Raw genomic sequence first — 26,718 nt, 5'->3', positions numbered from 1 at the left:
CCCTGTCCTCGTCGCTGTCCTCGTCGCAGGAGGACGAGTCGGAAGGAGATGCCGAGAGCTTCTCCAGCTCCGAGTCCTCGTCCTCGGTGGGGGTGGGGACAACTTGGGGGGGGTGGGGCGGGACGCCACCCCCACCCCCACCCCCACCCAGGTACCTCCACCGAGCGGCGGCGAAGGAGAAGTCGGGGTCCCCCAAGATGGCGCTTTCGGGGTGACCCAACCCGTGACGCGCAGCTCCTCGGAGAAGTTCTCCGTCGTGGTGGCCCCGTTGCCACCACGGGGGGAGGTCGGGGCCGGGGGGGGACATTGGGACAATCGGGTGGGAAGAAGAGGGTGACGTAGGACCTGCTCCCGGAGAAGACGGAGAAGGGACAAACGACGCAGTCCCCGAGAAGCTCGAGCAGGAGAAAGAGGGGCCACCGGGATGGAGGGGTCGGGGGGCTCTGGAGAAGAAGGAGAAGGTCCTCAGAGAGGTCACCATCGGGGCGGTCAAGGTGACCCACGGGGCGGTGACCACCCTTGGGTTGGTCGATGACATCCTTGGTGACCACCATCGTCGCGTTGGTCAACGCCGTTGGATTAGGCCAACGTCATCCACGGTGGCCACCAGGCTTTGGGATGGTCAACGTCACCCACGGGGGCGGTCAAGGTCACCCTTGGTGACCACCGTGGTTGGGTTGGCCAACGTCATCCACGGTGGCCACCACGCTTTGGGATGGTCAAGATGATCCATGGGGTGGTCACCACCCACGGAGATGTTCCCAGACCCCATGGAGATGTCCCCAAACCCCATGGAGATGCCCTCAAACCCCATGGAGATGCCCTCAAACCCACCTTATCTCCACGGAGATGTCCTCAAACCCCATGGAGATGCCCCCAAACCCCATGGAGATGCCCTCAACCCCCCTTATCTCCATGGAGATGTCCTCAAACCCCATGGAGATGCCCCCAACTGTCCCCAAACCCCATGGAGATGCCCCCAAACCCCCCTTATCCCCATGGAGATGCCCCCAAACCCCATGGAGATGCCTCCACGCCCCATGGAGATGCCCTCAACCCCTCTTATTTCCATGGAGATGCTCTCAAACCCCATGGAGATGCTCTCAAACCCCATGGAGATGCCCCCAACTGTCCCCAAACCCCATGGAGATGCCCCCAAACCCCATGGAGATGCCCTCAAACCCCCCTTATCTCCACGGAGATGTCCTCAAACCCCATGGAGATGCTCTCAAACCCCATGGAGATGCCCCCAACTGTCCCCAAACCCCATGGAGATGCCCTCAAACCCCATGGAGATGCCCTCAACCCCTCTTATCTCCATGGAGATGCTCTCAAACCCCATGGAGATGCCCCCAACTGTCCCCAAACCCCATGGAGATGCCCTCAAACCCCATGGAGATGCCCTCAACCCCTCTTATCTCCATGGAGATGCTCTCAAACCCCATGGAGATGCCCCCAACTGTCCCCAAACCCCATGGAGATGCCTCCAAACCCCATGGAGATGCCCTCAAACCCCCCTTATTTCCACGGAGATGTCCTCAAACCCCATGGAGATGCTCTCAAACCCCATGGAGATGCCCTCAACTGTCCCCAAACCCCATGGAGATGCCCCCAAACCCCATGGAGATGCCCTCAACCCCCCTTATTTCCACGGAGATGTCCTCAAACCCCATGGAGATGCCCCCAAACCCCATGGAGATGCCTCCACACCCCATGGAGATGCCCTCAACCCCTCTTATCTCCATGGAGATGCTCTCAAACCCCATGGAGATGCCCCCAACTGTCCCCAAACCCCATGGAGATGCCCCCAAACCCCATGGAGATGCCCTCAAACCCCCCTTATCTCCACGGAGATGCCCCCAAACCCCATGGAGATGCCTCCACACCCCATGGAGATGCCCTCAACCCCCCTTATCTCCATGGAGATGCTCTCAAACCCCATGGAGATGCCCCCAACTGTCCCCAAACCCCATGGAGATGCCCCCAAACCCCATGGAGATGCCCTCAACTGTCCCCAAACCCCATGGAGATGCCCCCAAACCCCATGGAGATGCCCTCAACCCCCCTTATCTCCATGGAGATGCTCTCAAACCCCATGGAGATGCCCCCAACGGTCCCCAAACCCCATGGAGATGCCCCCAAACCCCATGGAGATGCCCTCAACCCCTCTTATTTCCATGGAGATGCTCTCAAACCCCATGGAGATGCCCTCAAACCCCATGGAGATGCCCTCAACCCCTCTTATCTCCATGGAGATGCTCTCAAACCCCATGGAGATGCCCCCAACTGTCCCCAAACCCCATGGAGATGCCCCCAAACCCCATGGAGATGCCTCCACACCCCATGGAGATGCCCTCAAAGCCCCCTTATCTCCATGAAGATGCCCCCAAACCCCACGGAGATGCCTTCAAAGCCCACGGAGATGTCCCCAACCATCATGAGAAGGTCCCCAGGTGTGTCCCCCCAACGTGTGGGTCCCATTCCATACCGTCTCCGGGGGCGGGGGGCAGGCGGCAAACCTGCCGGCACATGGCGACGAAACCGTGGAAGAACTTGGTGAGATTCTCGTCCGTCTTCTTCTCCAACCGGGCCAAGGTACGGAACCGACCCCACCGGAACCGTCCCACCTCGGGGTCAAAGTCCACCCCATAAGTTGAAGCCACCCGATAAAAATCGGCCTGTTCTCGACGGGTCCACCTGCACCCCAAAAGAAAAAGAGGTCCTCTTCAGGGGGGTGGATGCCCAAAATCCAAGATTGGGGGTTCTAGACCCCAAAATACCACTTCGGGGGGGTCCCGCACCCCCAAAACCACCAGGGATGGAGGTTCTGGACCTCAAGAACGTCAGGGATGAGGTTCTTCAAGCCCAAAACCACCGAAGATGGGGGTCCTGCCCCCCAAGAACGTCACTTATGGGGTCTCTGAACCCCAAAATCCAAGGGGGGGCGGTTCTAGACCCCAAAATGCCACTTCGGGGGGGTCCCGCACCCCCAAAACCACCAGGGATGGAGGTTCTGGACCTCAAGAACGTCAGGGATGAGGTTCTTCAAGCCCAAAACCACCGAAGATGGGGGTCCTGCCCCTCAAGAACGTCACTTATGGGGTCTCTGAACCCCAAAATCCAAGGGGGGGTGGTTCTAGACCCCAAAATACCACTTCGGGGGGGTCCCGCACCCCCAAAACCACCAGGGATGGAGGTTCTGGACCTCAAGAACGTCAGGGATGAGGTTCTTCAAGCCCAAAACCACCGAAGATGGGGGTCCTGCCCCCCAAGAACGTCACTTATGGGGTCTCTGAACCCCAAAATCCAAGGGGGGGCGGTTCTAGACCCCAAAATACCACTTCGGGGGGGTCCCGCACCCCCAAAACCACCAGGGATGGAGGTTCTGGACCTCAAGAACGTCAGGGATGAGGTTCTTCAAGCCCAAAACCACCGAAGATGGGGGTCCTCCCCCCCAAGAACGTCACTTATGGGGTCTCTGAACCCCAAAATCCAAGGGGGGGCGGTTCTAGACCCCAAAATACCACTTCGGGGGGGTCCCGCACCCCCCAAAACCACCGGGGATGGAGGTTCTGGACCTCAAGAACGTCAGGGATGAGGTTCTTCAAGCCCAAAACCACCGAAGATGGGGGTCCTGCCCCCCAAGAACGTCACTTATGGGGTCTCTGGACCTCCCAGCCCCCCCAAATCCCCCTCCAGAGTCTCCTGACCACCCCCCCCCCCCCTCCCCGGACCCCCCAAACCCCCCCCCCCCCTCACCGCTGCTGCTTCTCCCTCCGGGCCATCTCCTTGAGTTTACAGGCGGCTTCGCAGCGGCGCCGGCGCCGGTCGCCCCTTTCGGCCGCTTCCACCCTCAGCTGCTCCCGTTGGAAGGACCTTTGGCAGGTGGTGATGAGGCGACGCAGCCGGGCCGTCAGCACCGAGCCGGGGGGCCAGGGGGGCTGCCCGCCCTGGGGGGGCTGACCTTGGGGTGGGGTGGGGGGACACAAAGGGGCAGGAGGTCACTATGGGTCTCCTGGAAGTCGCTATGGGTCTCCTTGGGGTCTTATGGGTCTCCATGGGGTTCCTGTGGGTCTCCTTGGGGTTCCTGAGGGTCTCCATGGGGTTCCTGAGGGTCTCCTCGGGGTCTCGGGGGTCTCCTAGGGGTGCTATGGGTCTCCTTGAGGTCACTATGGGTCTCCATGGGGTTCCTGTGGGTCTCCTGGGGGTGCTATGGGTCTCCTCGGGGTCTTGGGGGTCTCCTGGGGGTGCTATGGGTCTCCTTGAGGTCACTATGGGTCTCCTTGATGTCCCTATGGGTCTCCTTGGGGTCGCTATGGGTCTCCTTGGGGTTCCTGAGGGTCTCCTCGGGGTCTTGGGGATCTCCTGAGGGTGCTATGGGTCTCCTTGAGGTCTCTATGGGTCTCCTTGGGGTTCCTGAGGGTCTCCTCGGGGTCTCGGGGGTCTCCTAGGGGTGCTATGGGTCTCCTTGAGGTCACTATGGGTCTCCTTGATGTCCCTATGGGTCTCCTGGGGGTCGCTATGGGTCTCCTTGGGGTTCCTGTGGGTCTCCTCGGGGTCTTGGGGGTCTCCTGGGGGTGCTATGGGTCTCCTTGGGGTCACTATGGGTCTCCTTGATGTCCCTATGGGTCTCCTGGGGGTCGCTATGGGTCTCCTCTGGGTTCCTGAGGGTCTCCTCGGGGTCTTGGGGGTCTCCTAGGGGTGCTATGGGTCTCCTTGAGGTCACTATGGGTCTCCTTGATGTCCCTATGGGTCTCCTGGGGGTCGCTATGGGTCTCCTCTGGGTTCCTGAGGGTCTCCTCGGGGTCTCGGGGGTCTCCTAGGGGTGCTATGGGTCTCCTTGAGGTCACTATGGGTCTCCTTGATGTCGCTATGGGTCTCCTTGATGTCTCTAACGGTCTCCTGGGGGTCCCTGTGGAACTTCTTGGGGTCTTATGGGTCTCCATGGGGTTCCTGTGGGTCTCCATGGGGTCTCGGGGGTCTCCTAGGGGTGCTATGGGTCTCCTTGAGGTCACTATGGGTCTCCTGGGGGTCGCTATGGGTCTCCTTGGGGTTCCTGAGGGTCTCCTCGGGGTCTCGGGGGTCTCCTGGGGGTGCTATGGGTCTCCTTGAGGTCACTATGGGTCTCCTTGATGTCCCTATGGGTCTCCTTGGGGTCGCTATGGGTCTCCTTGGGGTTCCTGAGGGTCTCTATGGGGTGCTATGGGTCTCCTTGATGTCCCTAAGGGTCTCCTGGGGGTCCCTGTGGAACTTCTTGGGGTCTTAAGGGTCTCCATGGGGTTCCTGTGGGTCTCCATGGGGTCTCGGGGGTCTCCTGGGGGTGCTATGGGTCTCCTTGAGGTCACTATGGGTCTCCTTGATGTCCCTATGGGTCTCCTGGGGGTCGCTATGGGTCTCCATGAGGTGCTATGGGTCTCCTTGAGGTCACTATGGGTCTCCTTGATGTCCCTATGGGTCTCCTGGGGGTCGCTATGGGTCTCCTGGGGGTTCCTGAGGGTCTCCTCGGGGTCTTGGGGGTCTCCTGGGGGTGCTATGGGTCTCCTTGAGGTCACTATGGGTCTCCTTGATGTCCCTAAGGGTCTCCTGGGGGTCCCTGTGGAAGTTCTTGGGGTCTTAAGGGTCTCCATGGGGTTCCTGTGGGTCTCCATGGGGTCTTGGGGGTCTCCTGGAGGTGCTATGGGTCTCCTTGAGGTCACTATGGGTCTCCTTGATGTCCCTATGGGTCTCCTGGGGGTCGCTATGGGTCTCCTCTGGGTTCCTGAGGGTCTCCATGGGGTCTCGGGGGTCTCCTGGGGGTGCTATGGGTCTCCTTGAGGTCACTATGGGTCTCCTTGGGGTGCTATGGGTCTCCTTGGGGTTCCTGAGGGTCTCCTTGAGGTCACTATGGGTCTCCTTGATGTCCCTAAGGGTCTCCTGGGGGTCCCTGTGGAACTTCTTGGGGTCTTAAGGGTCTCCATGGGGTTCCTGTGGGTCTCCCTGGGGTCTTGGGGGTCTCCTGGGGGTGCTATGGGTCTCCTTGAGGTCACTATGGGTCTCCTTGATGTCCCTATGGGTCTCCTTGAGGTCTCTATGGGTCTCCTTGGGGTTCCTGAGGGTCTCCTCGGGGTCTCGGGGGTCTCCTAGGGGTGCTATGGGTCTCCTTGAGGTCACTATGGGTCTCCTTGATGTCCCTATGGGTCTCCTGGGGGTCGCTATGGGTCTCCTTGGGGTTCCTGTGGGTCTCCTCGGGGTCTTGGGGGTCTCCTGGGGGTGCTATGGGTCTCCTTGGGGTCACTATGGGTCTCCTTGATGTCCCTATGGGTCTCCTTGGGGTCGCTATGGGTCTCCTCGGGGTTCCTGAGGGTCTCCTTGGGGTGCTATGGGTCTCCTTGATGTCCCTATGGGTCTCCTGGGGGTCGCTATGGGTCTCCTCGGGGTTCCTGAGGGTCTCCTCGGGGTCTCGGGGGTCTCCTGGGGGTGCTATGGGTCTCCTTGATGTCCCTATGGGTCTCCTTGAGGTCCCTATGGGGCAGAGGGGGGTTCCTATGGGGCAGAGGGGGGTTCCTATGGGGCTGGGGGGTCTCTATGGGGCTGGGGGGTGCCCCCTATAGGTGTGTCGTGTCCCCCCCCGTTACCTTCATCCCCGTCCACCACCGAGATCTCCTCGTCCAGCAGCATCAAGGGGTCACCCTGGGCCCAAAAAAAAAAGGGGGGGGTCACTCCAATGTCCCCCCCCAAAATCTGGGGGGTCCATACGGGGCGGGGGGGGGGGGACATATGGGGCAGGGGGTGGAAATCTATGGGGCAGGGGGGGGGTAGATTTCAGCCCCCCCCCCCCTTTTCTCACCTCTTCATCCACCTCCTTGGCCCCCCCCGGGAGGGGCCGATATTCAGGGTCTTCGCAGTCTTTTTCGAAATCCACTCTGGGGATTAAAAAAAAAAAAGGGGGGGGGGGGGTGTCCCCTAAAAAACCACCCCTCCCCCACCCCCAGAAAGCCCTGAAATCGACCCAAAAATCTGCCCCCCCCCCCCCCCCCCCCCCTCCCCTTCTAGGGTGCCTCAGCCTTAAAGGGTTCAACTCAACCCAGCCCCCCCCCGGGGCTGGTCGGTATTAGCATGGCGTGGTCATCATCGGCACCCCCAAAAATGGGGGGGGAACCCCAAAATCGATGGGGGGACCCCCAAAAATTAGGGGGGGGGGGCTGAAGTGGGGCTGGGGGGGGGTCGAAGTAGGGCTGGGGGGGAGAAAAATGGGGCCGGAGGGGGTCAAAGTGGGGCTGGAGGGGAGAAAAATGGGGTAGGGGGAGGTCAAAAGTGGGGGGAAACCCCCCCAAAAAAAGGAGGGACCCCGAAAATCGGGGGGGCACACCCCGAAAATGAAAGGGGAGACCCCAAAATATATGGGGGGGGGGTTTGAAGTGGGGCTGGGGGGGGCCAAAGTGGGGCTGGGGGGGAGAAAAATGGGGTGGAGGGGAGGTCAAAAGTGGGGGGAAACCCCCCTCCAAAAAAGGAGGGACCCCGAAAATCGGGGGGGGACACCCCGAAAATGAAAGGGGAGACCCCAAAATATATGGGGGGGGGTTTGAAGTGGGGCTTGGGGGGGCCAAAGTGGGGCTGGGGGGGAGAAAAATGGGGTAGGGGGGAGGTCAAAAGTGGGGGGAAACCCCCCCTCCAAAAAGGGGGGACCCTGAAAATTAAGGGGGACCCCCCGAAAATAAAAGGGGGGACCCCAAAAATTATGGGGGGGGGTTGAAGTGGGGCTGGGGGGGGCCAAAACCCCCCTATAAAGGGGTCAAGACCCCCCAGGCCCAGAGAAGGCCTGGACCACCCCAAAGCCACCAAGGAAGTAGGCCCAGAACCCCCCCAAAAAAAGACCTCAAAAAGCCCCAAAAAGGACTCAAAATACCCCAAAAAGGACTCAAAATACCCCAAAAAGGGGTCAGGACGCTCCAAATGGAGTCAAGACACCCCAAAAAGGCCTCAAAACACCCCAAAAATGGGTCAGGACCGGTCCGGGCCCATCAAAACGGGGCCGGGACCACCCCAAAGCCACCAAGGAAGTAGGCCCAGAACCCCCCCCCAAAAAAGACCTCAAAAAGCCCCAAAAAGGACGCAAAATACCCCAAAAAGGGGTCAGGACACTTCAAATGGAATCAAGACACCCCAAATGGAGTCAAGACACCCCAAAAAGGCCTCAAAACACCCCAAAAATGGGGTCAGGACCGGTCCGGGCCCACCAAAACGGGGCCTGGACCACCCCAAAGCCACCAAGGAAGTAGGTCCAGAACCCCCCCCCTAAAAAAGACCTCAAAAAGCCCCAAAAAGGACTCAAAATATCCCAAAAAGGACTCAAAATACTCCAAATGGAGTCAAGACACCCCAAAAAGGCCTCAAAACACCCCAAAAATGGGGTCTGGACCGGTCCGGGCCCACCAAAATGGGGCCTGGACCACCGCAAAGCCAGCCCGGGAGTAGGCCCAGAACCCCCCCAAAAGACGAACTCAAAGAGCCCCAAAAAGGACTCAAAATACCCCAAAAAGGGGTCAGGACACTTCAAATGGAATCAAGACACCCCAAATGGAGTCAAGACACCCCAAAAAGGCCTCAAAACACCCCAAAAATGGGTCAGGACCGGTCCGGGCCCACCAAAACGGGGCCTGGACCACCCCAAAGCCAGCCTGGGAGTAGGCCCAGAACCCCCCCCCTAAAAAAGACCTCAAAAAGCCCCAAAAAGGACTCAAAATACCCCAAAAAGGGGTCAGGACACTTCAAATGGAATCAAGACACCCCAAATGGAGTCAAGACACCCCAAAAAGGCCTCAAAACACCCCAAAAATGGGGTCTGGACCGGTCCGGGCCCACCAAAACGGGGCCGGGACCACCCCAAAGCCACCAAGGAAGTAGGCCCAGAACCCCCCCCCCAAAAAAGGCCTCAAAAAGCCCCAAAAAGGACTCAAAAAGCCCCAAAAAGGACTCAAAATACCCCAAAAAGGGGTCAGGACACCCCAAATGGAGTCAAGACACCCCCAAAAAGCCCCAAAACGCCTCAAAAATGGGTCAGGACCGGTCCGGGCCCACCAAAATGGGGCCTGGACCACCCCAAAGCCAGCCCGGGAGTAGGCCCAGAACCCCCCCAAAAAAAGACCTCAAAAAGCCCCAAAAAGGCCTCAAAAAGCCCCAAAAAGGCCTCAAAAAGCCCCAAAAAGGGGTCAGGACACCCCAAATGGAGTCAAGACAACCCAAAAAGGCCTTAAAACACCCCAAAAATGGGTCAGGATCGGTCCGGGCCCACCAAAACGGGGCCTGGACCACCCCAAAGCCACCAAGGAAGTAGGCCCAGAACCCCCCCAAAAAAAGACCTCAAAAAGCCCCAAAAAGGACTCAAAATACCCCAAAAAGGGGTCAGGACACCCCAAATGGAGTCAAGACACCCCAAAAAGGCCTCAAAACACCCCAAAAATGGGGTCAGGACCGGTCCAGGCCCACCAAAACGGGGCCGGGACCACCCTAAAGCCACCAAGGAAGTAGGCCCAGAACCCCCCCAAAAAAAGACCTCAAAAAGCCCCAAAAAGGCCTCAAAACACCCCAAAAAGGGGTCAGGACACCCCAAATGGAGTCAAGACACCCCAAAAAGGCCTCAAAACACCCCAAAAATGGGTCAGGACCGGTCCGGGCCCACCAAAACGGGGCCTGGACTACCCCAAAGCCAGCCCGGGAGTAGGCCCAGAACCCCCCCCAAAAAAGACCTCAAAAAGCCCCAAAAAGGACTCAAAATACCCCAAAAAGGGGTCAGGACACTTCAAATGGAATCAAGACACCCCAAATGGAGTCAAGACACCCCAAAAAGGCCTCAAAACACCCCAAAAATGGGGTCAGGACCGGTCCGGGCCCACCAAAACGGGGCCTGGACCACCCCAAAGCCACCAAGGAAGTAGGCCCAGAACCCCCCCAAAAAAAGACCTCAAAAAGCCCCAAAAAGGACTCAAAATACCCCAAAAAGGGGTCAGGACACTTCAAATGGAGTCAAGACACCCCAAATGGAGTCAAGACACCCCAAAAAGGCCTCAAAACACCCCAAAATTGGGGTCTGGACCGGTCCGGGCCCACCAAAACGGGGCCTGGACCAGCCCAAAGCCACCAAGGAAGTAGGCCCAGAACCCCCCCCCCAAAAAAGGCCTCAAAAAGCCCCAAAAAGGACTCAAAATACCCCAAAAAGGACTCAAAACACCCCAAAAAGGGGTCAGGACACTCCAGATGGAGTCAAGACACCCCAAAAAGGCCTCAAAACACCCCAAAAATGGGGTCAGGACCGGTCTGGGCCCACCAAAACGGGGCCTGGACCACCCCAAAGCCAGCCCGGGAGTAGGCCCAGAACCCCCCCCAAAAAAGGCCTCAAAAAGCCCCAAAAAGGACTCAAACCACCCCAAATTTGTTGGGGGCCCCCCAAAAAACTCACCCGTCCCCCCCGTCCAGGCGCTGCTCGGCGGCGATGGCCTTGTCGTCGGGACGTCCGGCCTTCTCCAGGAAGCAGAGGGCGGGATCGGCCCTCATGGTGTTGTACCTCTCGTAACCTGGGGGTTTTTTTTAACCCCCCAAAACATCTCTTTTAAAAAAAAACCAAACCCCAATTTCCCCCCCAAATTTTACCTCAGGAACCGGGGGGGTTCCCCGAGTCCTACCGTGTTTGAAGACTCCGATAAGGAGGGATTTGTCGGCCTCGGCGTCCCACCAGGAGGTGGGGACCTCCAGTTGCTCCACCAGAGGGAACCAGATGTCGATCTCGCTGCGGGGAGAGGAAAATGGGGGGATTTGGGTTTTTTTTTGGGGTGGGGGGACCCTTAAAAGTGGGGCTGGAACACCTCAAATTGGGGCTGGGACACACCAGGATACCATAAAGTGGGGCTGGAGAACCTCAAACTACCTCAAAGTGGGGCTGGAGAACCTCAAACCACCTCAAAGTGGGGCTGGAGAACCTCAAACCACCTCAAAGTGGGGCTGGAGAACCTCAAGGAGGCTCTGGAGAACCTCAAACCACCTCAAAGTGGGGCTGGAGAACCTCAAACCACCTCAAAGTGGGGCTGGAGAACCTCAAACCACCTCAAAGTGGGGCTGGAGAACCTCAAACCACCACAAAGTGGGGCTGGAGAACCTCAAACCACCTCAAAGTGGGGCTGGAGAACCTCAAGGAGGCTCTGGAGAACCTTAAACTACCTCAAAGTGGGGCTGGAGAACCTCAAACCACCTCAAAGTGGGGCTGGAGAACCTCAAACCACCTCAAAGTGGGGCTGGAGAACCTCAAACCACCTCAAAGTGGGGCTGGAGAACCTCAAACTACCACAAAGTGGGGCTGGAGAACCTCAAGGAGGCTCTGGAGAACCTCAAACCACCACAAAGTGGGGCTGGAGAACCTCAAACCACCTCAAAGTGGGGCTGGAGAACCTCAAACCACCACAAAGTGGGGCTGGAGAACCTCAAACCACCACAAAGTGGGGCTGGAGAACCTCAAACCACCCCAAAGCGACCCTGAAGCACCTCAAGGAAGGCCTAGAGGACCCCAAAGAGGGTCTGGGGAACATCAAACCTCTTCAAAGAGGGTCTGGAGAACCTCAAACCACCCCAAAGAGCTTCTGGAGAGTCTCAAACTACCCCAAAGAGACCCCGCAAAACCTCAAAGAAGGTCCTGAGGACTCACCTGGCCACTGCCCCCGCCAGGACCTTCTCCGCCTGGTCCCCGATGACCTCCTGCCGCAGGTAGTAGAGCATCCGCACCCTCAAGAGAACCCTGGGAGATGACAAAAGGTGGTGGGCAACCAAAAAATAAGAAGGAAGGGAAGGCGGTGGAGAAGACCTTCCGGTGGACCTCGGTGGTGGCCACCAAGGAGACTTCAACCCACTTGTTGCATTGATGTTTGAGGTGTTTCTTGTAGCTCTCGTCTTGGAAGAGGGTGTCGGGGTTGTATTTACGGATCCAATCAACCTTGTGGACATCAAAGGAGCTTTGGGACTTGATCTTCTTCCCCTTTCGACCACGAGGAACCGGGATGGAAAGTCCTGGAGATCCAAGAGAAGAAGGAGAAGACCTCAAAAAAACCAACCCCCCCCACGGTTCAAGATCTTGGACCTTCAAGAGAAAATCCCGGAGATCCAAGAGATGGGAAGAAGAAGGACCTTCAAAGGTTTAGCACCTTCAAGAAGGTCCACACGGAGAAGGACCTTCGAAGGTTTGGGACCTTCAAGAAGATCCACACGGAGGAAGACCTTCAAAGGTTTAGGACCTTCAAGAAGGTCCACACGGAGAAGGACCTTCAAAGGTTTAGGACCTTCAAGGAGGTCCATGAGAAGAAGGACCGTCAAAGTTTTAGGACCTTCAAGAAGGTCCACTTGGGTTGTCCCCAAGTTGGTGGAGAAACCATCTCACCCGAGTGGTTTTGAAGCTCCTTGGTTTTGCCGTTCTCCGTGGGGCTGATGAGGTCCCAGATGAAGCTCTTGATGTTCTCATCTCCACGGTAATGGAGAAGACAATAAACCAAGATGGTCCTACAGATGGTCTCCACGTCCCGCTCTGAGAGACGACGCTTGAACCTCCCGTGGGACAAGATCTCCCGCCAACGGCCCCACCTGGAAGGGGTGGAGGAGAAGGTCATGGGCTCAAGGAGGTCCATGGTGGGGTTTCTCCACCACCTACCACTCAGATCTCCATGGAAGAGCTTGTGGTGGCCACCAGAGAACAGCTGGACCTGCTCTACCTTCTCCCCCAAGAACCTCCTCATGGAGGCCATCAAGAACCTCCTCATGGTGACCACCAAGATCCATGTCCTGATGACCACCAAGATCCATCTCCTGGTGCCCACCAAGAACCATCTCCTGGAGGCCAACAGAGCAGACGTGGACCTGGTCACCTCCACCAAAAATCTCCTCATGGTAGCCACCAGAACTCACCTACATCTTGACCTATGTCCTCTCTCCACCAAGAACCTCCTCACGGTGCCCACCAAGAACCTCCTTGTGGTTGCCACCAGAATTCACCTACATCTTGATCAATCTCCTTTCTCCACCAAGAACCTCCTCACGGTGCCCACCAAGAACCTCCTTGTGGTTGCCACCAGAATTCACCTACATCTTGATCAATCTCCTTTCTCCACCAAGAACCTCCTCGCGGTGGCCACCAAGAACCTCTCCACGAAGACCACCAAGAACCATCTCCCGGTGGCCACCAGCCCACCCGTGGACCTCTGGATGATCCCTCACCCGTAGACCAGGAGGTTCTTCTCCACGCGGAAGCAGTCGGTGCGGCCGTAAGCGTGATGGAAGGTCTGATGGTGACGATCGTGACGTCGGGACCTCGGTTTCTCCTCGTCTTCGCTCTCCAGGTCCGAGAACTCCACCAGGTCATCGTCCCTCAAGGTGCTGAAGTGTCTCGTCTGCTTCCTCACCCGGGGGGTGTCTATCACCAGGTTGTTCTGGCCACCAAAGATGGAGAAGACCCCCCCCATCAGGTCCCACCAGCCGAGTCTCCACCTTCCCACCACCTTCCCACGGTTGTCTTCTCCAAACCTTGCTGTTGAGAAGGTCCAAGTCCAGGTCGGCTTTTTTGGCCCATTTTTGCCAGAAATTGGGGTCATCCAAAGCGATGTCCGTACGGTTTTCGGAAGCCACGAAGCTGGCCTGGGGTGGGACAAAGAGGTGGAGATGACCTTGGCCACCACCCAGGTGGGATTGGATGGTCCCAGATGGTCTTCAAACCCCATTTCCCTTGGTGGAACCCCATCCCCCGTAGTCTTCAAACCCCTTTCCCCTTGGAAGACCCCCATCTCTATGGTCTTCAAACCCTTGGTAGATCCCATCCTCATGGTCTCCACGCCCCATATCTCATGGAGGACACCACCCATGGGGTCTCCCGAGATGAGATTTGACCACCACGGGTGGTGGGAAGAAGCCCCTGCAGATACCTTGGCGAAGGTGGACCCTTTGCCCTCGCTCTCGATGGTGATGGTGGTGGTTCGACGGAGGAGGATCTGGTCGATGTCCTCTTCACAGAACTTGGAACCTTCGTCGTCCTCCTCCATGATGGCAGCGTAGGCCCCTTTGCGTAGAAGGTCCTCGATCTCCTTCTTGGAGAACTGTTGGATCTACCGGGAGGGTGGAGATGTGGGGTCAGCCCCATGGAGGTCCACGTCCCACCCCAAACCACCTCCAAGCCCCACGGTCCCTCAAGCTCAGGGTCTTCACGACGTATCTCTTGGAGGACACCACCCATGGGGTCTCCATGACCCATTTCTCTTGGTAGATCCCCATCTGCATGGTCTTCCCTTGGTAGTACCCCATCCCTTGTGGTCTCCACACCCCATATCTCATTGAGGACACCACCCATGGGGTCTCCACAACCCTGTAACTCATGGTAGAGCCCATCTCCGTGGTCTTCAACCCTCGGTAGAACCCATCCTTGTGGTCTTCAAACCCCATGTCCCTTGGTAGAACCCCATCTCCACGGTCTCCATGCCCCATATCTCGTGGAGGACACCACCAATGGGGTCTTCCCCCCCCCATTTCCCTTAGCAGAATCCATCCCCATGGTCTTCAACCCTTGGTAGAACCCATCCTTGTGGTCTTCAAACCCCATTTCCCTTGGAGAACCACATTCCTCATACTCTCTACGCTCCATATCTCATGGAGGACACTACCCATGGAGTCTCCAGACCCCGTATCTCATGGAAGACACCACCCATGAGGTCTTCACACCCCATTTCCCTTGGTAGAACCCATCCTTGTGGTCTTCAAATCCCGTTTTCCTTGGAGAACACCATCTCCCTTGGTCTCCAAACCCTCTTTCTCTCGAAGGACACCACCCATGGGACCTCCATGCCCCCTTGCCCACCAGAAGACCTTCTTACCCCCGCGATGTTGCCCTCCCGGCCGCTCATGGATTGGAGAACGGCCTTGTCCAAGCCCAACTTGAGACTGGCCTTGTCGAACATCTCCCTCTCGTAGGAGTTCCTGGTGATGAGGCGATAGACCTTCACCGCTTTGCTCTGCCCGATGCGGTGACACCTCGCTTGAGCCTGGAGAAGAAGATCACGGTGGGTCAAGGTCATCTCCGAGGTCACCCCACGGCCAAGGTAAGGGGAAGGGGTGGACAATGTGACCACCTGGAGGTCATTTTGGGGGTTCCAATCGGAATCGAAGATGATGCAGGTGTCGGCGGCCGTCAGGTTGATGCCGAGGCCACCGGCGCGGGTGCAAAGGAGGAAGACGAAGCGGTCGGAGTCGGGTTTGCTGAAGCGGTCGATGGCCGCCTGCCGGAGGTTGCCCCTCACCCTTCCATCGATCCGCTCATAGAGATACCTACAAGGCCACCAAAGCTATGTCTCACAAAGTCCTCCATCCCAGCCCAGGCCTCCGAAACCACCTCGGAGAAGGTCCTTGAGGTCCTTCACCCAACCCTGGGCCACCAAAACCACCTCAGAGAAGGTCCTTGAGGTCCTTCACCCAACCCTGGGCCACCAAAACCACCTCGGAGAAGGTCCTTGAGGTCTTTCACCCAACCCTGGGCCACCAAAACCACCTCGGAGAAGGTCCTTGAGGTCCTTCACCCAACCCTGGGCCACCAAAACCACCTCGGAGAAGGTCCTTGAGGTCCTTCACCCAACCCTGGGCCACCAAAACCACCTCGGAGAAGGTCCTTGAGGTCCTTCACCCCACCCTGGGCCACCAAAACCACCTCAGAGAAGGTCCTCCACCCCACCCTGGGCCATCAAAACCACATGGGAGAAGGTTCTCCCGGTCCTCCACCCAACCCTGAGCCACCAAAACCACTTCCGAGGAGGTTCTCCAGGTCTTTACCCAACCCTGGCCTCCAAAACCACCTTGGAGAAGGTTCTCCAGGTCCTCCACCCAACCCTGGGCCACCAAAACCACCTCGGAGAAGGTCCTTGAAGTCCTTCACCCACGCCACGTCCCATCTCACCTCTTCTGGATGAGGTAGTCCTCCAAGATGTCCAAGCATCTCACCATCTGGGAGAAGATGAGGACCTTGTGGCCACCAGCTTTGAGTTTGGGCAAGAGTTTGTCGATGAGGACCAGTTTGCCGGCCGAGCGGACCATGGCCTGGAGATGGAAGTCGTGGGGGAGGTGGTGGTGACACGACTCGCGGAATTCGGCCAAGATCTTCTCCTCCGCGCCTGGTAGGGGAAGGGACAATCGGTGGGGTGGCCACCGAGACCTTCTCAGGTGCCACCCCAGCCACAAAAGGTTTGAGGAGCATCGAAGTTCTAGGAGATGAGTTGAAGAACGTTCTTCATCATGACCTTGAGCTCTACGGAGGTTGCAGAAGACCAAACCCCAATGCAAGAGGCCACCAAATCCCCGGTGAAGACTACGGAGAAGGTTCCTGAGGTCCCCAACCCACCCTGGGCCACCAAAACCACCTCAGAGAAGGTCCTCCACCCAACCCTGGGCCACCAAAACCACATGGGAAAAGGTCCTCCAGGTCCCCAACCCACCCTGGGCAACCAAAACCACCTCAGAGGTCCTCCAGGTCCTCCACCCCACCCTGGGCCACCAAAACCACCTCAGAGAAGGTCCTCCACCTCATCCTAGACCTCCAAAACCACCTCGGATAAGGTCTTCCAGGCCCTCCACCCCACCCTGGGCCACCAAAACCACCTCGGAGAAGGTCCTCCACCCCACCCTGGGCTGTGATGATCTCTAAGGTCCTCCAGGGGTGGCGGGGACCACGAGGGCACATCCCACCACCCCTGGAGGGTTCCTCACCGTTGATGAGGTAGGGATGGTTACAGCACTTTCGGAGTTCCATCATGGTGTTGAGAAGGTTGGGCATGTTGGTGTGACCAACCCCTTTGGAGAGGAAGGAGAAGTTCTTCTCCAAGATGGCCCGATAATATTTCTTCTGGATGTTGGTCAGCTCCACCTCGATGATGGTCTCCTGTTTGGGCGCCAAGTTCTTCTCAACGTCCTCCTTCAACCGTCGGAGCATCATGGGTTTCAAGATGGCCTGGAGCTTCTGAACCTGATGGTGGGGACACCAAGAAGTGATCACCATCGGTGGGGGAAAGGACCTTGGTGGTCAAAGGGGTGGTCTTCACCGTGGTCCTCACCTGTTCCTCGGTCTTGAGGTCTCCAAAGTCCTTGAGGAACTCGGCCTCGGAGGGGAACTGGGAGGGTTCCAAGAAGTGGAGGAGGCTGAAGAGCTCCTCCACCGTGTTCTGGAGAGGGGTCCCCGTCAGGAGGACCTTGTGTTCCTGAGGACCAAGGGGGTGGAGACCGTGAGGACTTGGCGGGGTGGAACAAGGTCCAAACATCTCCAGATGCCACCAAAAACCCCATACGGCCCTTCAAGACCGTCTCTTGAGGCATCTCATGACCCCAGACATCTCCAGATGCCACCAAGACCCCTATATGAACCTTCAGAACCATCCCTTAGACCATTTAATGGTCCCAAACATCTCTAGATGCCACCAAGACCTTCACATGGACCTTCAGGACCATCCTTGGGGTGTGGAACAGGATCCAAACATCTCTAGATGCCACCAAGACCCCCACATGGACCTTCAAGATCATGCCTTGGGGCATGAGATCTCCAGATGCCACCAAGCCTCCCATATGGACCTTAGGACCATCCCATGGGGTGTGGAACAGGGTGCAAACATCTCTAGATGCCACCAAGAGACCCATACGGACCTTCAGAACCATCCCTTGGGGCATGAGACGGTCCAAACGTGTCTAGATGCCACCAAGACCATCCTCTGAAGTTCAGGATGGTCCTAAACATCTCCAGATGCCACTAAGGCCCCCATATGGACTTTCAGGACCATCCCACGGAGCATTTGATGGTCCCAAACATCTCCAGATACCACCAAATCCCCACAAACACCTTCAGCCCCCCCCCTCGCCCCACCCCACGGAGAGGACATAGGACCTCCCCATCTCCATCCCACCCCACCACCCCTCACCAGGTCCATGTGCTTGAGGCTGTCGAGGAGTTTGCAGTTACGGTTCTTGAGGCGATGGGCCTCGTCGATGATGACGCACCGCCATTCGATCTCCCGCAGCTCGGGACAATCCGAGAGGATCATCTCAAAGGTGGTGATGAGGGCATCGAACTTGTAGGCCCCGGGGATGAGGCGACCCTGGAGGATGATGGGAAAAAAACCCAGGAGATAAAAGGTGGTGGACTTCCAAAACCATCTTCTTGAGAAGGTTCTGGGAAAAGAGGAGATGGAAAGGTGGTGGCCTTCCAGAAACACCTTCTCGAGAAGGTTCTGGGAAAAGGGGAGATAAGAAAGGTGGTGGCCTTCCAAAACCTTCTTAAGAAGGTTCTGGAAATGGAGAAGACCTCAAGCGGTGGGATTTTTTTACCCGTGAGTCTTTGCAGTACATCTCATACTGTTGGATCATCTGCCTGGAGGCCAAGCTGCCGTGGTAGACGATGGTGTTCATCTCCGTCCAGGTGTTGAACTCCCTCTCCCAGTTGGTGATGGTGGACAACGGGGCGATGACCAAGAACGGTCCCCTCACCCCAACGTTGTAGACCTCTTGCAAGAAGGCGATGGATTGGATGGTCTTCCCCAAACCCATCTCGTCGGCCAAGATGCAGTTCTGCCTGTTGGGTAGGTGAGAAGCAGGAGGTCACCCCTTGGTGGCCGGTGGTCACCAGTTGGTGGGGACCTCCTCCATGGACCTCCAATCCCATGGACCTCCACCACCTCACCTGTTGTACCAGTTGAAGAGCAACCAGTTGACCCCTTCCAGTTGATACTCCCGGAGCTGGTTGTGGTTCTTGTACTCGTGAGAGAGCTCCAGCTTCTTCCAGGAACCCGCCTGAGGACGGGGCTGTGGAGAAGACAAAGGTGAGAAGGCGGAGAAGAACCTCGAAGGGGGACAATGTGGGGTGGGAGAAGATCTGGGGTCCCACCAAGCGCTTGAGTTCGGGGTGTCGGGCTTGAATCCGCTTAAATTCGCCGATTTTCCCTTCGTCCACATCCTCCTTGAGCTCCCAAGTGCTGTCCTCGTAGGGGAGGGAGCACCACTTGACCAGGTAGTAGACCACCGGCTGCCACCACGAGTTGGGGACACGCAGAAGAAGAAAAAGAAGGGGGTGTCGGTGACAAAAAAAGGACATTTTGGGGACAAAACCCCACCGTCGACCCCTTTGTCACCTCCCCGTTGTCCTTATCGACGCTGTGCGACTCGTCCAAGATGCGATCCACCTCCACGTAGTCGGGGTTGAAGGGTTCTTCATCCTTTGGAGAAGGTGGAGGTGGTCAAGGGTGGCCACCAAACCCCAAAACACCTCTTTTTCCCCCCAACAAACTTCCTCGTTTCCACCCCAAAATCTCCCTTTTCCAGCCCAAAACCCAACCTCGTGGAAAAAGTGACGCATCTGGGTCATCTTGGTCTTGAACCTCTTGAGCTTCTGGTGGATCCTCTTGTCCTTCTCCAGTTGGTCGATGGTGGCCCATTCACAGTGGAGGTAGGAGCTGGGGAGGGGGGACACAAAGGGGGGACGCGGGGGCGAAATGTCACGTCCCCGTGTCCAGGTGAAGAGTTTTGGGGTGAAAAAAAGCCGTTTTTGAGCGATATCGGGGCAAAAAAACCCCTCCAAGAGCCACCTCCTCGTGGTGAGGCCTCGAGGGGTTGTCCCCGTTGAGCTCAACCCAACGGCGTGACCCACCAAAGATCCCAGGGGACCTCAGGGGACACCCCCAAATCAAGCCCCCGCCCCCGGCCCTCATTTCGGTGTCACCTACTAGTTCTTATATTTAACGAAAAACTCCTCGGATTCGGTCAACTGCCCCGATGGAAGCTGCGGAGAAGGTGGTGGGGACGTCACGATGGGGTGAAACCACCCAGAAGATCCCATCCCACCATCCCCTTGGGAGGTCCCCCTCACCTCTTTCTTCACCACCCTCATGGAGAGGACCTTGTCCACGATGGCGGCGTCTTCCTCGCTGGGGTTCTCCTGGAGAAGGAGAAGAAGACATGAAGATGATGATGGTGGGACGGAGATAAGAGAAGAAGATGAAGATGACGCGATGGAGAAAACGGAGAAGATGAAGACCACGGTAGAGACCATGGGAAGGGGGACATCTGAAGCGACAAGGAGATGACATCCCACCACAAAGAACTGCATGGAGGGTAAAGTCTCTCCTTCTGGTTCCGGTTCTGGAGCTGGAGGTTGAGGAACTGGTGGTTGTTCCGTTCGAAGAGGTCCCGTCACGTCCAACTCTTCATCCTCCTCATCATCGGTGATCTTGATGTCCAAGTCCTCTGTGTACTTCTTCCTCTTCACCTGCCGATTGGACCTTCGCTTCTGGAAGGGGAGGGGGACAAGGAGAGGAGGCGGCCAATCAGATGGCGGAGCAAGTGGTGAAGGACCACGATGGGTGGACCTTGGGAGATCTTCATACCTGGACGCTGGTCTCCTCTTCCTCGCGAGGGGATGGGGACGGCAGGACCTCGGCGTCGGAGTTGTCAGAGGAGGCGTTGCGTTTGCGCTTCTTCCCCACCACGGGGGTGATGGTGCTGGGGGGGGGACGGGACAAGAGGGGACAATTAGAGGGGGGGACACAGAGGGAGGATGGGGACCTTCTCCAAGGGATTAGGTCGTGGGAGAGGTGGAGCGATGAGGACAAGGTTGGGGGACACTAAAGACCACGGCTGGGTGACAACGAAGACCAAGGGTTGGGGGACACCAAAGACCAAGGGTTGGGGACAATGAGAACCAAGGCTGGAGGACAAGGCCAAGGGTTGGGGACAACAAGGACAAAGGGTTTGGAGATAAGGGTCAAGGTTGGGGGACAACGAGGACCAAGGGTTTGGAGATGAGGACCAAGGATTGGGGGACAACGAGGTCAAGGGTTGGGGACAATGAGGTCCAGGACTTGGAGGTGAGGACCAAGGTTGAGGGACACCAAGGACCAAGGGTTGGGGACAATGAGGTCCAGGGCTTGGAGGTGAGGACCAAGGTTGAGGGACACCAAGGACCAAGGGTTGGGGACAATGAAGACCAAGGGCTTGGAGATGAGGGTCAAGGTTGGGGGACAACGACGGTTGGGGGACAACGAGGTCAAGGGTTGGGGACAATGAGGTCAAGGGCTTGGAAATGAGGGTTGTTGGGGGACAACAATGGCTGGGGGACAATGAGGACCAAGGGTTGGGGGACAACGAAGACCAAGGGTTGGGGGACACCAAGGGCTTGGAGATGAGGGTCAAGGGTTGGGGGACACTAAAGACCATGGCTGGGTGACAACGAAGACCAAGGGCTGGGGGACACCGATGACCAAGGGTTGGGGACAATGAGGACCAAGGTTGGAGGACGAGGCCAAGGGTTGGGGACGAGGGTCAAGGTTGGGGGACAACGAGGACCAAAGGTTGGTGGACACCAAAGACCAAGGGTTGGGGGACAACGAGGACCAAGGGTTTGGAGATGAGGACCAAGGATTGGGGGACAACGAGGTCAAGGGTTGGGTGACACTAAAGACCAAGGGTTGGGGACAATGAGGTCCAGGGCTTGGAGGTGAGGACCAAGGTTGAGGGACACCAAGGACCAAGGGTTGGGGACAATGAGGTCCAGGGCTTGGAGGTGAGGACCAAGGTTGAGGGACACCAAGGACCAAGGGTTGGGGACAATGAAGACCAAGGGCTTGGAGATGAGGGTCAAGGTTGGGGGACAACGACGGTTGGGGGACAACGAGGTCAAGGGTTGGGGACAATGAGGTCAAGGGCTTGGAAATGAGGGTCGTTGGGGGACAACAATGGCTGGGGGACAATGAGGACCAAGGGTTGGGGGACAACAAAGACCAAGGATTGGGGGACAACGAAGACCAAGGGTTGGGGGACACCAAGGGCTTGGAGATGAGGGTCAAGGGTTGGGGGACACTAAAGACCATGGCTGGGTGACAATGAAGACCAAGGGTTGGGGGACACCAAAGACCAAGAGTTGGGGACAATGAGGACCAAGGTTGGAGGACGAGGCCAAGGGTTGGGGACGACGAGGACCAAGGGCTTGGAGATGAGGGTCAAGGTTGGGTGACACCAAAGGCCAAGGGTTGGGGACAATGAGATCAAGGATTGGAGACAATGAGGATCAAAGGTTGGAGGACAACGAGGACCAAGGTTTGAGGGACATCAAGGGTTGGGACAACAGGGTCCATGGCTGGGTGACACCAAAGACCAAGGGTTGGGGGACAACGAGGACCAACCCAAGAACCCCCATCCAAATTTTGGGGTGAAACCCTATGGTTTTTGGTGACCTTGAAGGCATCTCACCTGGGTTTGCTCCTCCCTTTGCTCTTCCCGGCCCCGCCTTGACCTTTGCCCTTTCGAGGTCTCTCCTCTTTGGGTCCCCCTCGGTCACTTGTCCCCTTTCGACGTCGTTTCCTGTCCCCTTCATCCTCGGGGCGGACGTTGGGCAACTCGTCCTCGTTGAGGACCCGGGGGATGTTCTGCTCCCCCCGGGCTCGGGCCCGAGCGATGGCTTCGGCCACGATACGGTTGGCTTTCTCCTGCTTCTTCTGGTGGTCCAACTTACGGGTCTCCTCCGAGGTCCCTCGAGAAGACGGGGTGGCCAAGGTGGCCACCTCGCTGGTGCTCAGGACCTTCACCACCGAGAGACCAGGGGAACCCCCCTGAGATGAGCCAGCCTACGGAGAAGAGAGAGGGGACAATGAGGTGGCATCAAGGGGAGGGTGGAGATCAAGCTTGGGTGGAGACCAAGGCTTGGTGCCACCAGGGACCAAGGTTGGGTGCCACCACGGATCAAGGTTGGGTGAAGGACCAAGGATGGGTGCCACCAGAGAACAAGGGTGGGTGCAGGACCAAGGGTTGGTGCCACCAGGGACCAAGGTTGGCTGTTAAGACCATGGTTGGGTGCCACCAGAGATCAAGGGTGGGTGCAGGACCAAGGGTGGGGTCAATGGGGACCAAGGGTTGGGTGCCACCAAGGACCAAGATTGGGTGTAAGACCATGGTTGGGTGCCACCAGGGACCAAGAGTGGGTGTAGGACCAAGGTTGGGTGCCACCAGGGACCAAAAGTGGGTGCAGGACCAAGGTTGGGTGCCACCAGAGACCAAGGGTGGGTGCAGGACCAAGGGTGGGGTCAATGGGGACCAAGGGTTGGGTGCCACCAACGACTATGGCTGCGTGAAAGACCATGGTTGGGTGCCACCAGGGACTAAGGCTGGGTGAGATGGAGATCAAGGGTGGTGGGGACCAAGGTTGGGTGCCACCAAGACCAAGGTTGGATGCAAGACCCCACCACCCCTACCCCGACCCTCCAGAAGGTCCTCAGCTTCTCCACCAAGGTTGGGGACCGCCAGGAACCATGGTTGGGTGCCACCAAGGACCAAGGTTGGGTGGAAGACCAAGACCACCCCACCAAGGCCACCCACCACCACCCCCCAGACGGTCCTCAAGCTTCTCCACAAAGGTTGGGTGCCACCAGGGCTGGGTGCCACCAACATTCATGGTTGGGTGCCACCAAGGAGCAAGGCTTGGCGCCACCAAGACCAAGGTTGGGTGCAAATCCAAAACCACCCCACCAAGGCCACCCACCACCCCAGAAGGTCCTCAACTTCTCCACCCCACCCCATCTCACCTGGGGTTGCAGGACCACCTTCAAGGGCACCGTCACCCTCTGGCCGCCACCACCCACCACCTGCGGCACCGAGGACACGGCCACCGGTGTCCCTTGTCCTCCAGCACCTCCACCGGTGGTGGCTTGTTGGAGAAGCTGGATCTTCTGAGGACCTCCTGGTTGACCGGTAGGGGGTTGTTGGACTTGAAGCTGGATGGTGACCACCTTGGCTGGTTGGCCAGGTGTCCCCTTGGCTTGGCTGAGGGCGGCCAGTTGGTTGCCCTGGAGGACAATTTTGCCGGGCAGACTCCCGAGGACAACGTGACGTTGGCCGGGGGGGGCAGAGCCACCCGGTGGCTGTTGGAGGACCAAGGTGATGCGTTTGGATTCACCCTATAGGAGAGAAGAAGACAACAAGGGGGCGGAGTCAAGACCGCGGGGACAACTTGGGGACAGCGGGAGGGGAAGTGGACCTCAGGGAGGTTGGGGACATCGTTACGGGGAGGTGACTTTAAGCCTGAGGTTCTCAAGAACTTCTGAGGAACCCACTTTTGGGTGGTTGCCCCAACCCTAAAGATCTTAAGAACTTCTGAGGAACCCACTTTTGGGAGGTGACCCCAACCTTGGGGACATCAGGGACTTTGGGGACGTCACCCTTGGGTGGTGACCCCAACCTTGAAGATCTCAAGGGCTTTGGGGACGTCGCTATGGGGAGATGGCCCCAACGTTGAGGTTCTCAAGAACTTCTGAGAAACACGCTCTTCGGTGGTGACGCCAACCTTGAAGATCTCAAAGAATTTGGGGACCCCACCTCATGGAGATGTTCTTCACCTCGGAGGCCCCAACCTCCTTTCCCCCCACCCCACAGATGTCACCTTGACCTCCAGTCCCCCCCACCCCCTGGTTGCCCTCCAACCTCCTGGACCCCCAACCCCATGGAAATGTTCTCCACCTTGGAGCCCCCCAACCCCATGGAGATGTTCTTCACTTTGGAACCCCCCAACCTCCTGGACCCCCAACCCCACAGAGATGTTCTCCACCTTGAAGACCACCCCCAACCCCCGGTTGCCCCCCAACCTCTTGGACCCCCAACCCCATGGAAATGTTCTTCACGTTGGAGACAACCATGAGACCCTCCAACCTCTTGGAACCTCAACCCCGTGGAGATGTTCTCCACCTTGAAGACCACCCCCAATCCTTGGTTGCCTCCCAACCTCTTGGACCTCCAACCCCATGGAGATTCTCCACCTTGGAAACCACCATGAGCCCCCCAACCTCCTGGACCCCCAACCCCATAGAGATGTTCTTCACCTTGGAGACAACCATGAGACCCCCCCCAACCTCTTGGAACCCCAATCCCGTGGAGATGTTCTCCACCCTGGAGCCCCCCAACCCCATGGAGATGTTCTCCACCTTGAAGACCACCTCCAATCCCTGGTTGCCCCCCAACCTCTTGAACCCCCAACCCCATGGAGATGTTCTTCACCTTGAAAACCACCATGAACCCCCAACCTCTTGGAACCACAACCCCATGGAGATGTTCTCCACGTCGAAGACCACCCCCAACCCCTGGTTGCCTCCCAACCTCTTGAACCCCCAACCCCATAGAGATGTTCTTCACCTTGGAGACAACCATGAGACCCCCCCCCCAACCTCTTGGAACCCCAACCCCGTGGAGATGTTCTCCACCCTGGAGCCCCCCAACCCCATGGAGATGTTCTTCACCTTGAAGACCACCCCCAACCCCTGGTTGCCCCCCAACCCCTTGGACCCCCCAACCCCACGGAGATGTTCTTCACCTTGGAGACCACCATGAGCCAGCCCCCGAACCTCCTCAACCCCCGACCCCATGGAGATGTTCTCCACCTTGAAGACCACCCCCAACCCCTGGTTGCCTCCCAACCTCTTGAACCCCCAACCCCATAGAGATGTTCTTCAACTTGGAGACAACCATGAGACCCCCCCCCCAACCTCTTGGAACCCCAACCCCGTGGAGATGTTCTCCACCCTGGAGCCCCCCAACCCCATGGAGATGTTCTTCACCTTGAAGACCACCTCCAATCCCTGGTTGCCCCCCAACCTCTTGGACCCCCCAACCCCACGGAGATGTTCTTCACCTTGGAGACCACCATGAGCCAGCCCCCGAACCTCCTCAACCCCCGACCCCATGGAGATGTTCTCCACCTTGAAGACCACCCCCAACCCCTGGTTGCCTCCCAACCTCTTGAACCCCCAACGCCATGGAGATGTTCTTCACCTTGGAGACCACCATGAACCCCCAACCTCTTGGAACCACAACCCCATGGAGATGTTCTCCACATCGAAGACCACCCCCAACCCCTGGTTGCCCCCCAACCTCCTGTCCCCCCCCCCCCCCACCCCATAGATGTCACCTTGACCTCCAAGCCCACCCCCATCCCCTGGTTGCCCCCCATCCCCACGTCACCTGGGCGGGGGCCGAGGTGAGGGTGACGGCGGGTTTCAGGGGGGTCCCGCCCCCCCCGGTTTTCACCGGTTGAAGAACCAATTGCTTGACGGGTCGCCCCGGTTGGACCAATCGGTGAACGGCGGGGGCGGGTCCTGTTCCCGCCACGATGGAGACCCCCCCGGGCCTTAACTGGGGGGTCCCGCTGACCACCTTGGCCAAGGTCAACTTGCCACCGTTGGGGGTGGCCGGCCCTGGTGGGGGGGTGGTGGTGGTGGTGGTGGTTCCCCCCCCCCAAGGGGGCGGGGCTAGTGGAGGAGGGGGGGGCGGGGCCACCCCCTGCTGGGGGAGGGGCTTTGAGGATGACGATTTTGGGGGCTAACGAGGAAGAAGGGGGGGGGGGTCGGGTTGGTGGCCACCGTGGTGGCCACCCCCATGAAGGGGTTGCCTTGGCTGAGGACCTCTTGGTCCGGGGTGGGGTGGGGGGGGGGGGGGAGGGGTTGAGGGGGGGTCCTGGGGGGGGGGGTAAATTTTGGGAGGGGGGGGGGAGGGGCGGGGGGGGGGAAGGGGAGGGGGGGGGCGGGGGGGGGGAGGGGCGAAGGGGTCATCGGGCAGAGGGTCCAGGTTGAAGAGGTTGGGGTCGTCGAAGAGGTCCATGATGGGGGTCGGCCATCTTGGATTTTTTTTTGGGGGGGGGGGTCACGTGATGGGCGCCCCACC

The 26,718-nt window shown here is 58.2% G+C and overlaps 1 protein-coding gene across 1 annotated transcript; it reads right to left on the bottom strand.

The window, feature by feature from the left end:
* Positions 1–26,671, bottom strand: CHD8 (chromodomain helicase DNA binding protein 8; the record flags this gene model as incomplete). Its single annotated transcript, XM_074167353.1, is given in 35 exon segments — positions 1–303; positions 306–443; positions 2,489–2,697; positions 3,760–3,964; positions 6,615–6,669; positions 6,827–6,902; positions 10,436–10,550; positions 10,659–10,762; positions 11,672–11,761; positions 11,874–12,030; positions 12,398–12,597; positions 13,228–13,439; positions 13,534–13,644; positions 13,929–14,108; positions 14,871–15,038; positions 15,126–15,321; positions 15,944–16,157; positions 16,750–17,005; positions 17,094–17,237; positions 17,949–18,125; positions 18,355–18,598; positions 18,707–18,828; positions 18,911–19,048; positions 19,155–19,238; positions 19,358–19,475; positions 19,746–19,801; positions 19,889–19,957; positions 20,114–20,308; positions 20,406–20,520; positions 22,267–22,640; positions 23,595–23,966; positions 26,020–26,292; positions 26,294–26,399; positions 26,401–26,459; positions 26,596–26,671. Coding segments are annotated over 35 exon segments (5,711 nt in total), but the record flags the coding sequence as incomplete, so codon positions are not given.
* Between the last annotated feature and the right edge of the window lie 47 nt (positions 26,672–26,718).

The sequence above is a fragment of the Numenius arquata genome, unplaced genomic scaffold (genome assembly GCF_964106895.1).
Source record: "Numenius arquata unplaced genomic scaffold, bNumArq3.hap1.1 HAP1_SCAFFOLD_1205, whole genome shotgun sequence".
Taxonomy (NCBI): domain Eukaryota; kingdom Metazoa; phylum Chordata; class Aves; order Charadriiformes; family Scolopacidae; genus Numenius; species Numenius arquata.
The sequence above is the reverse complement of the archived record's forward strand: the minus strand, read 5'-3'. Positions and strand labels throughout refer to the sequence as shown.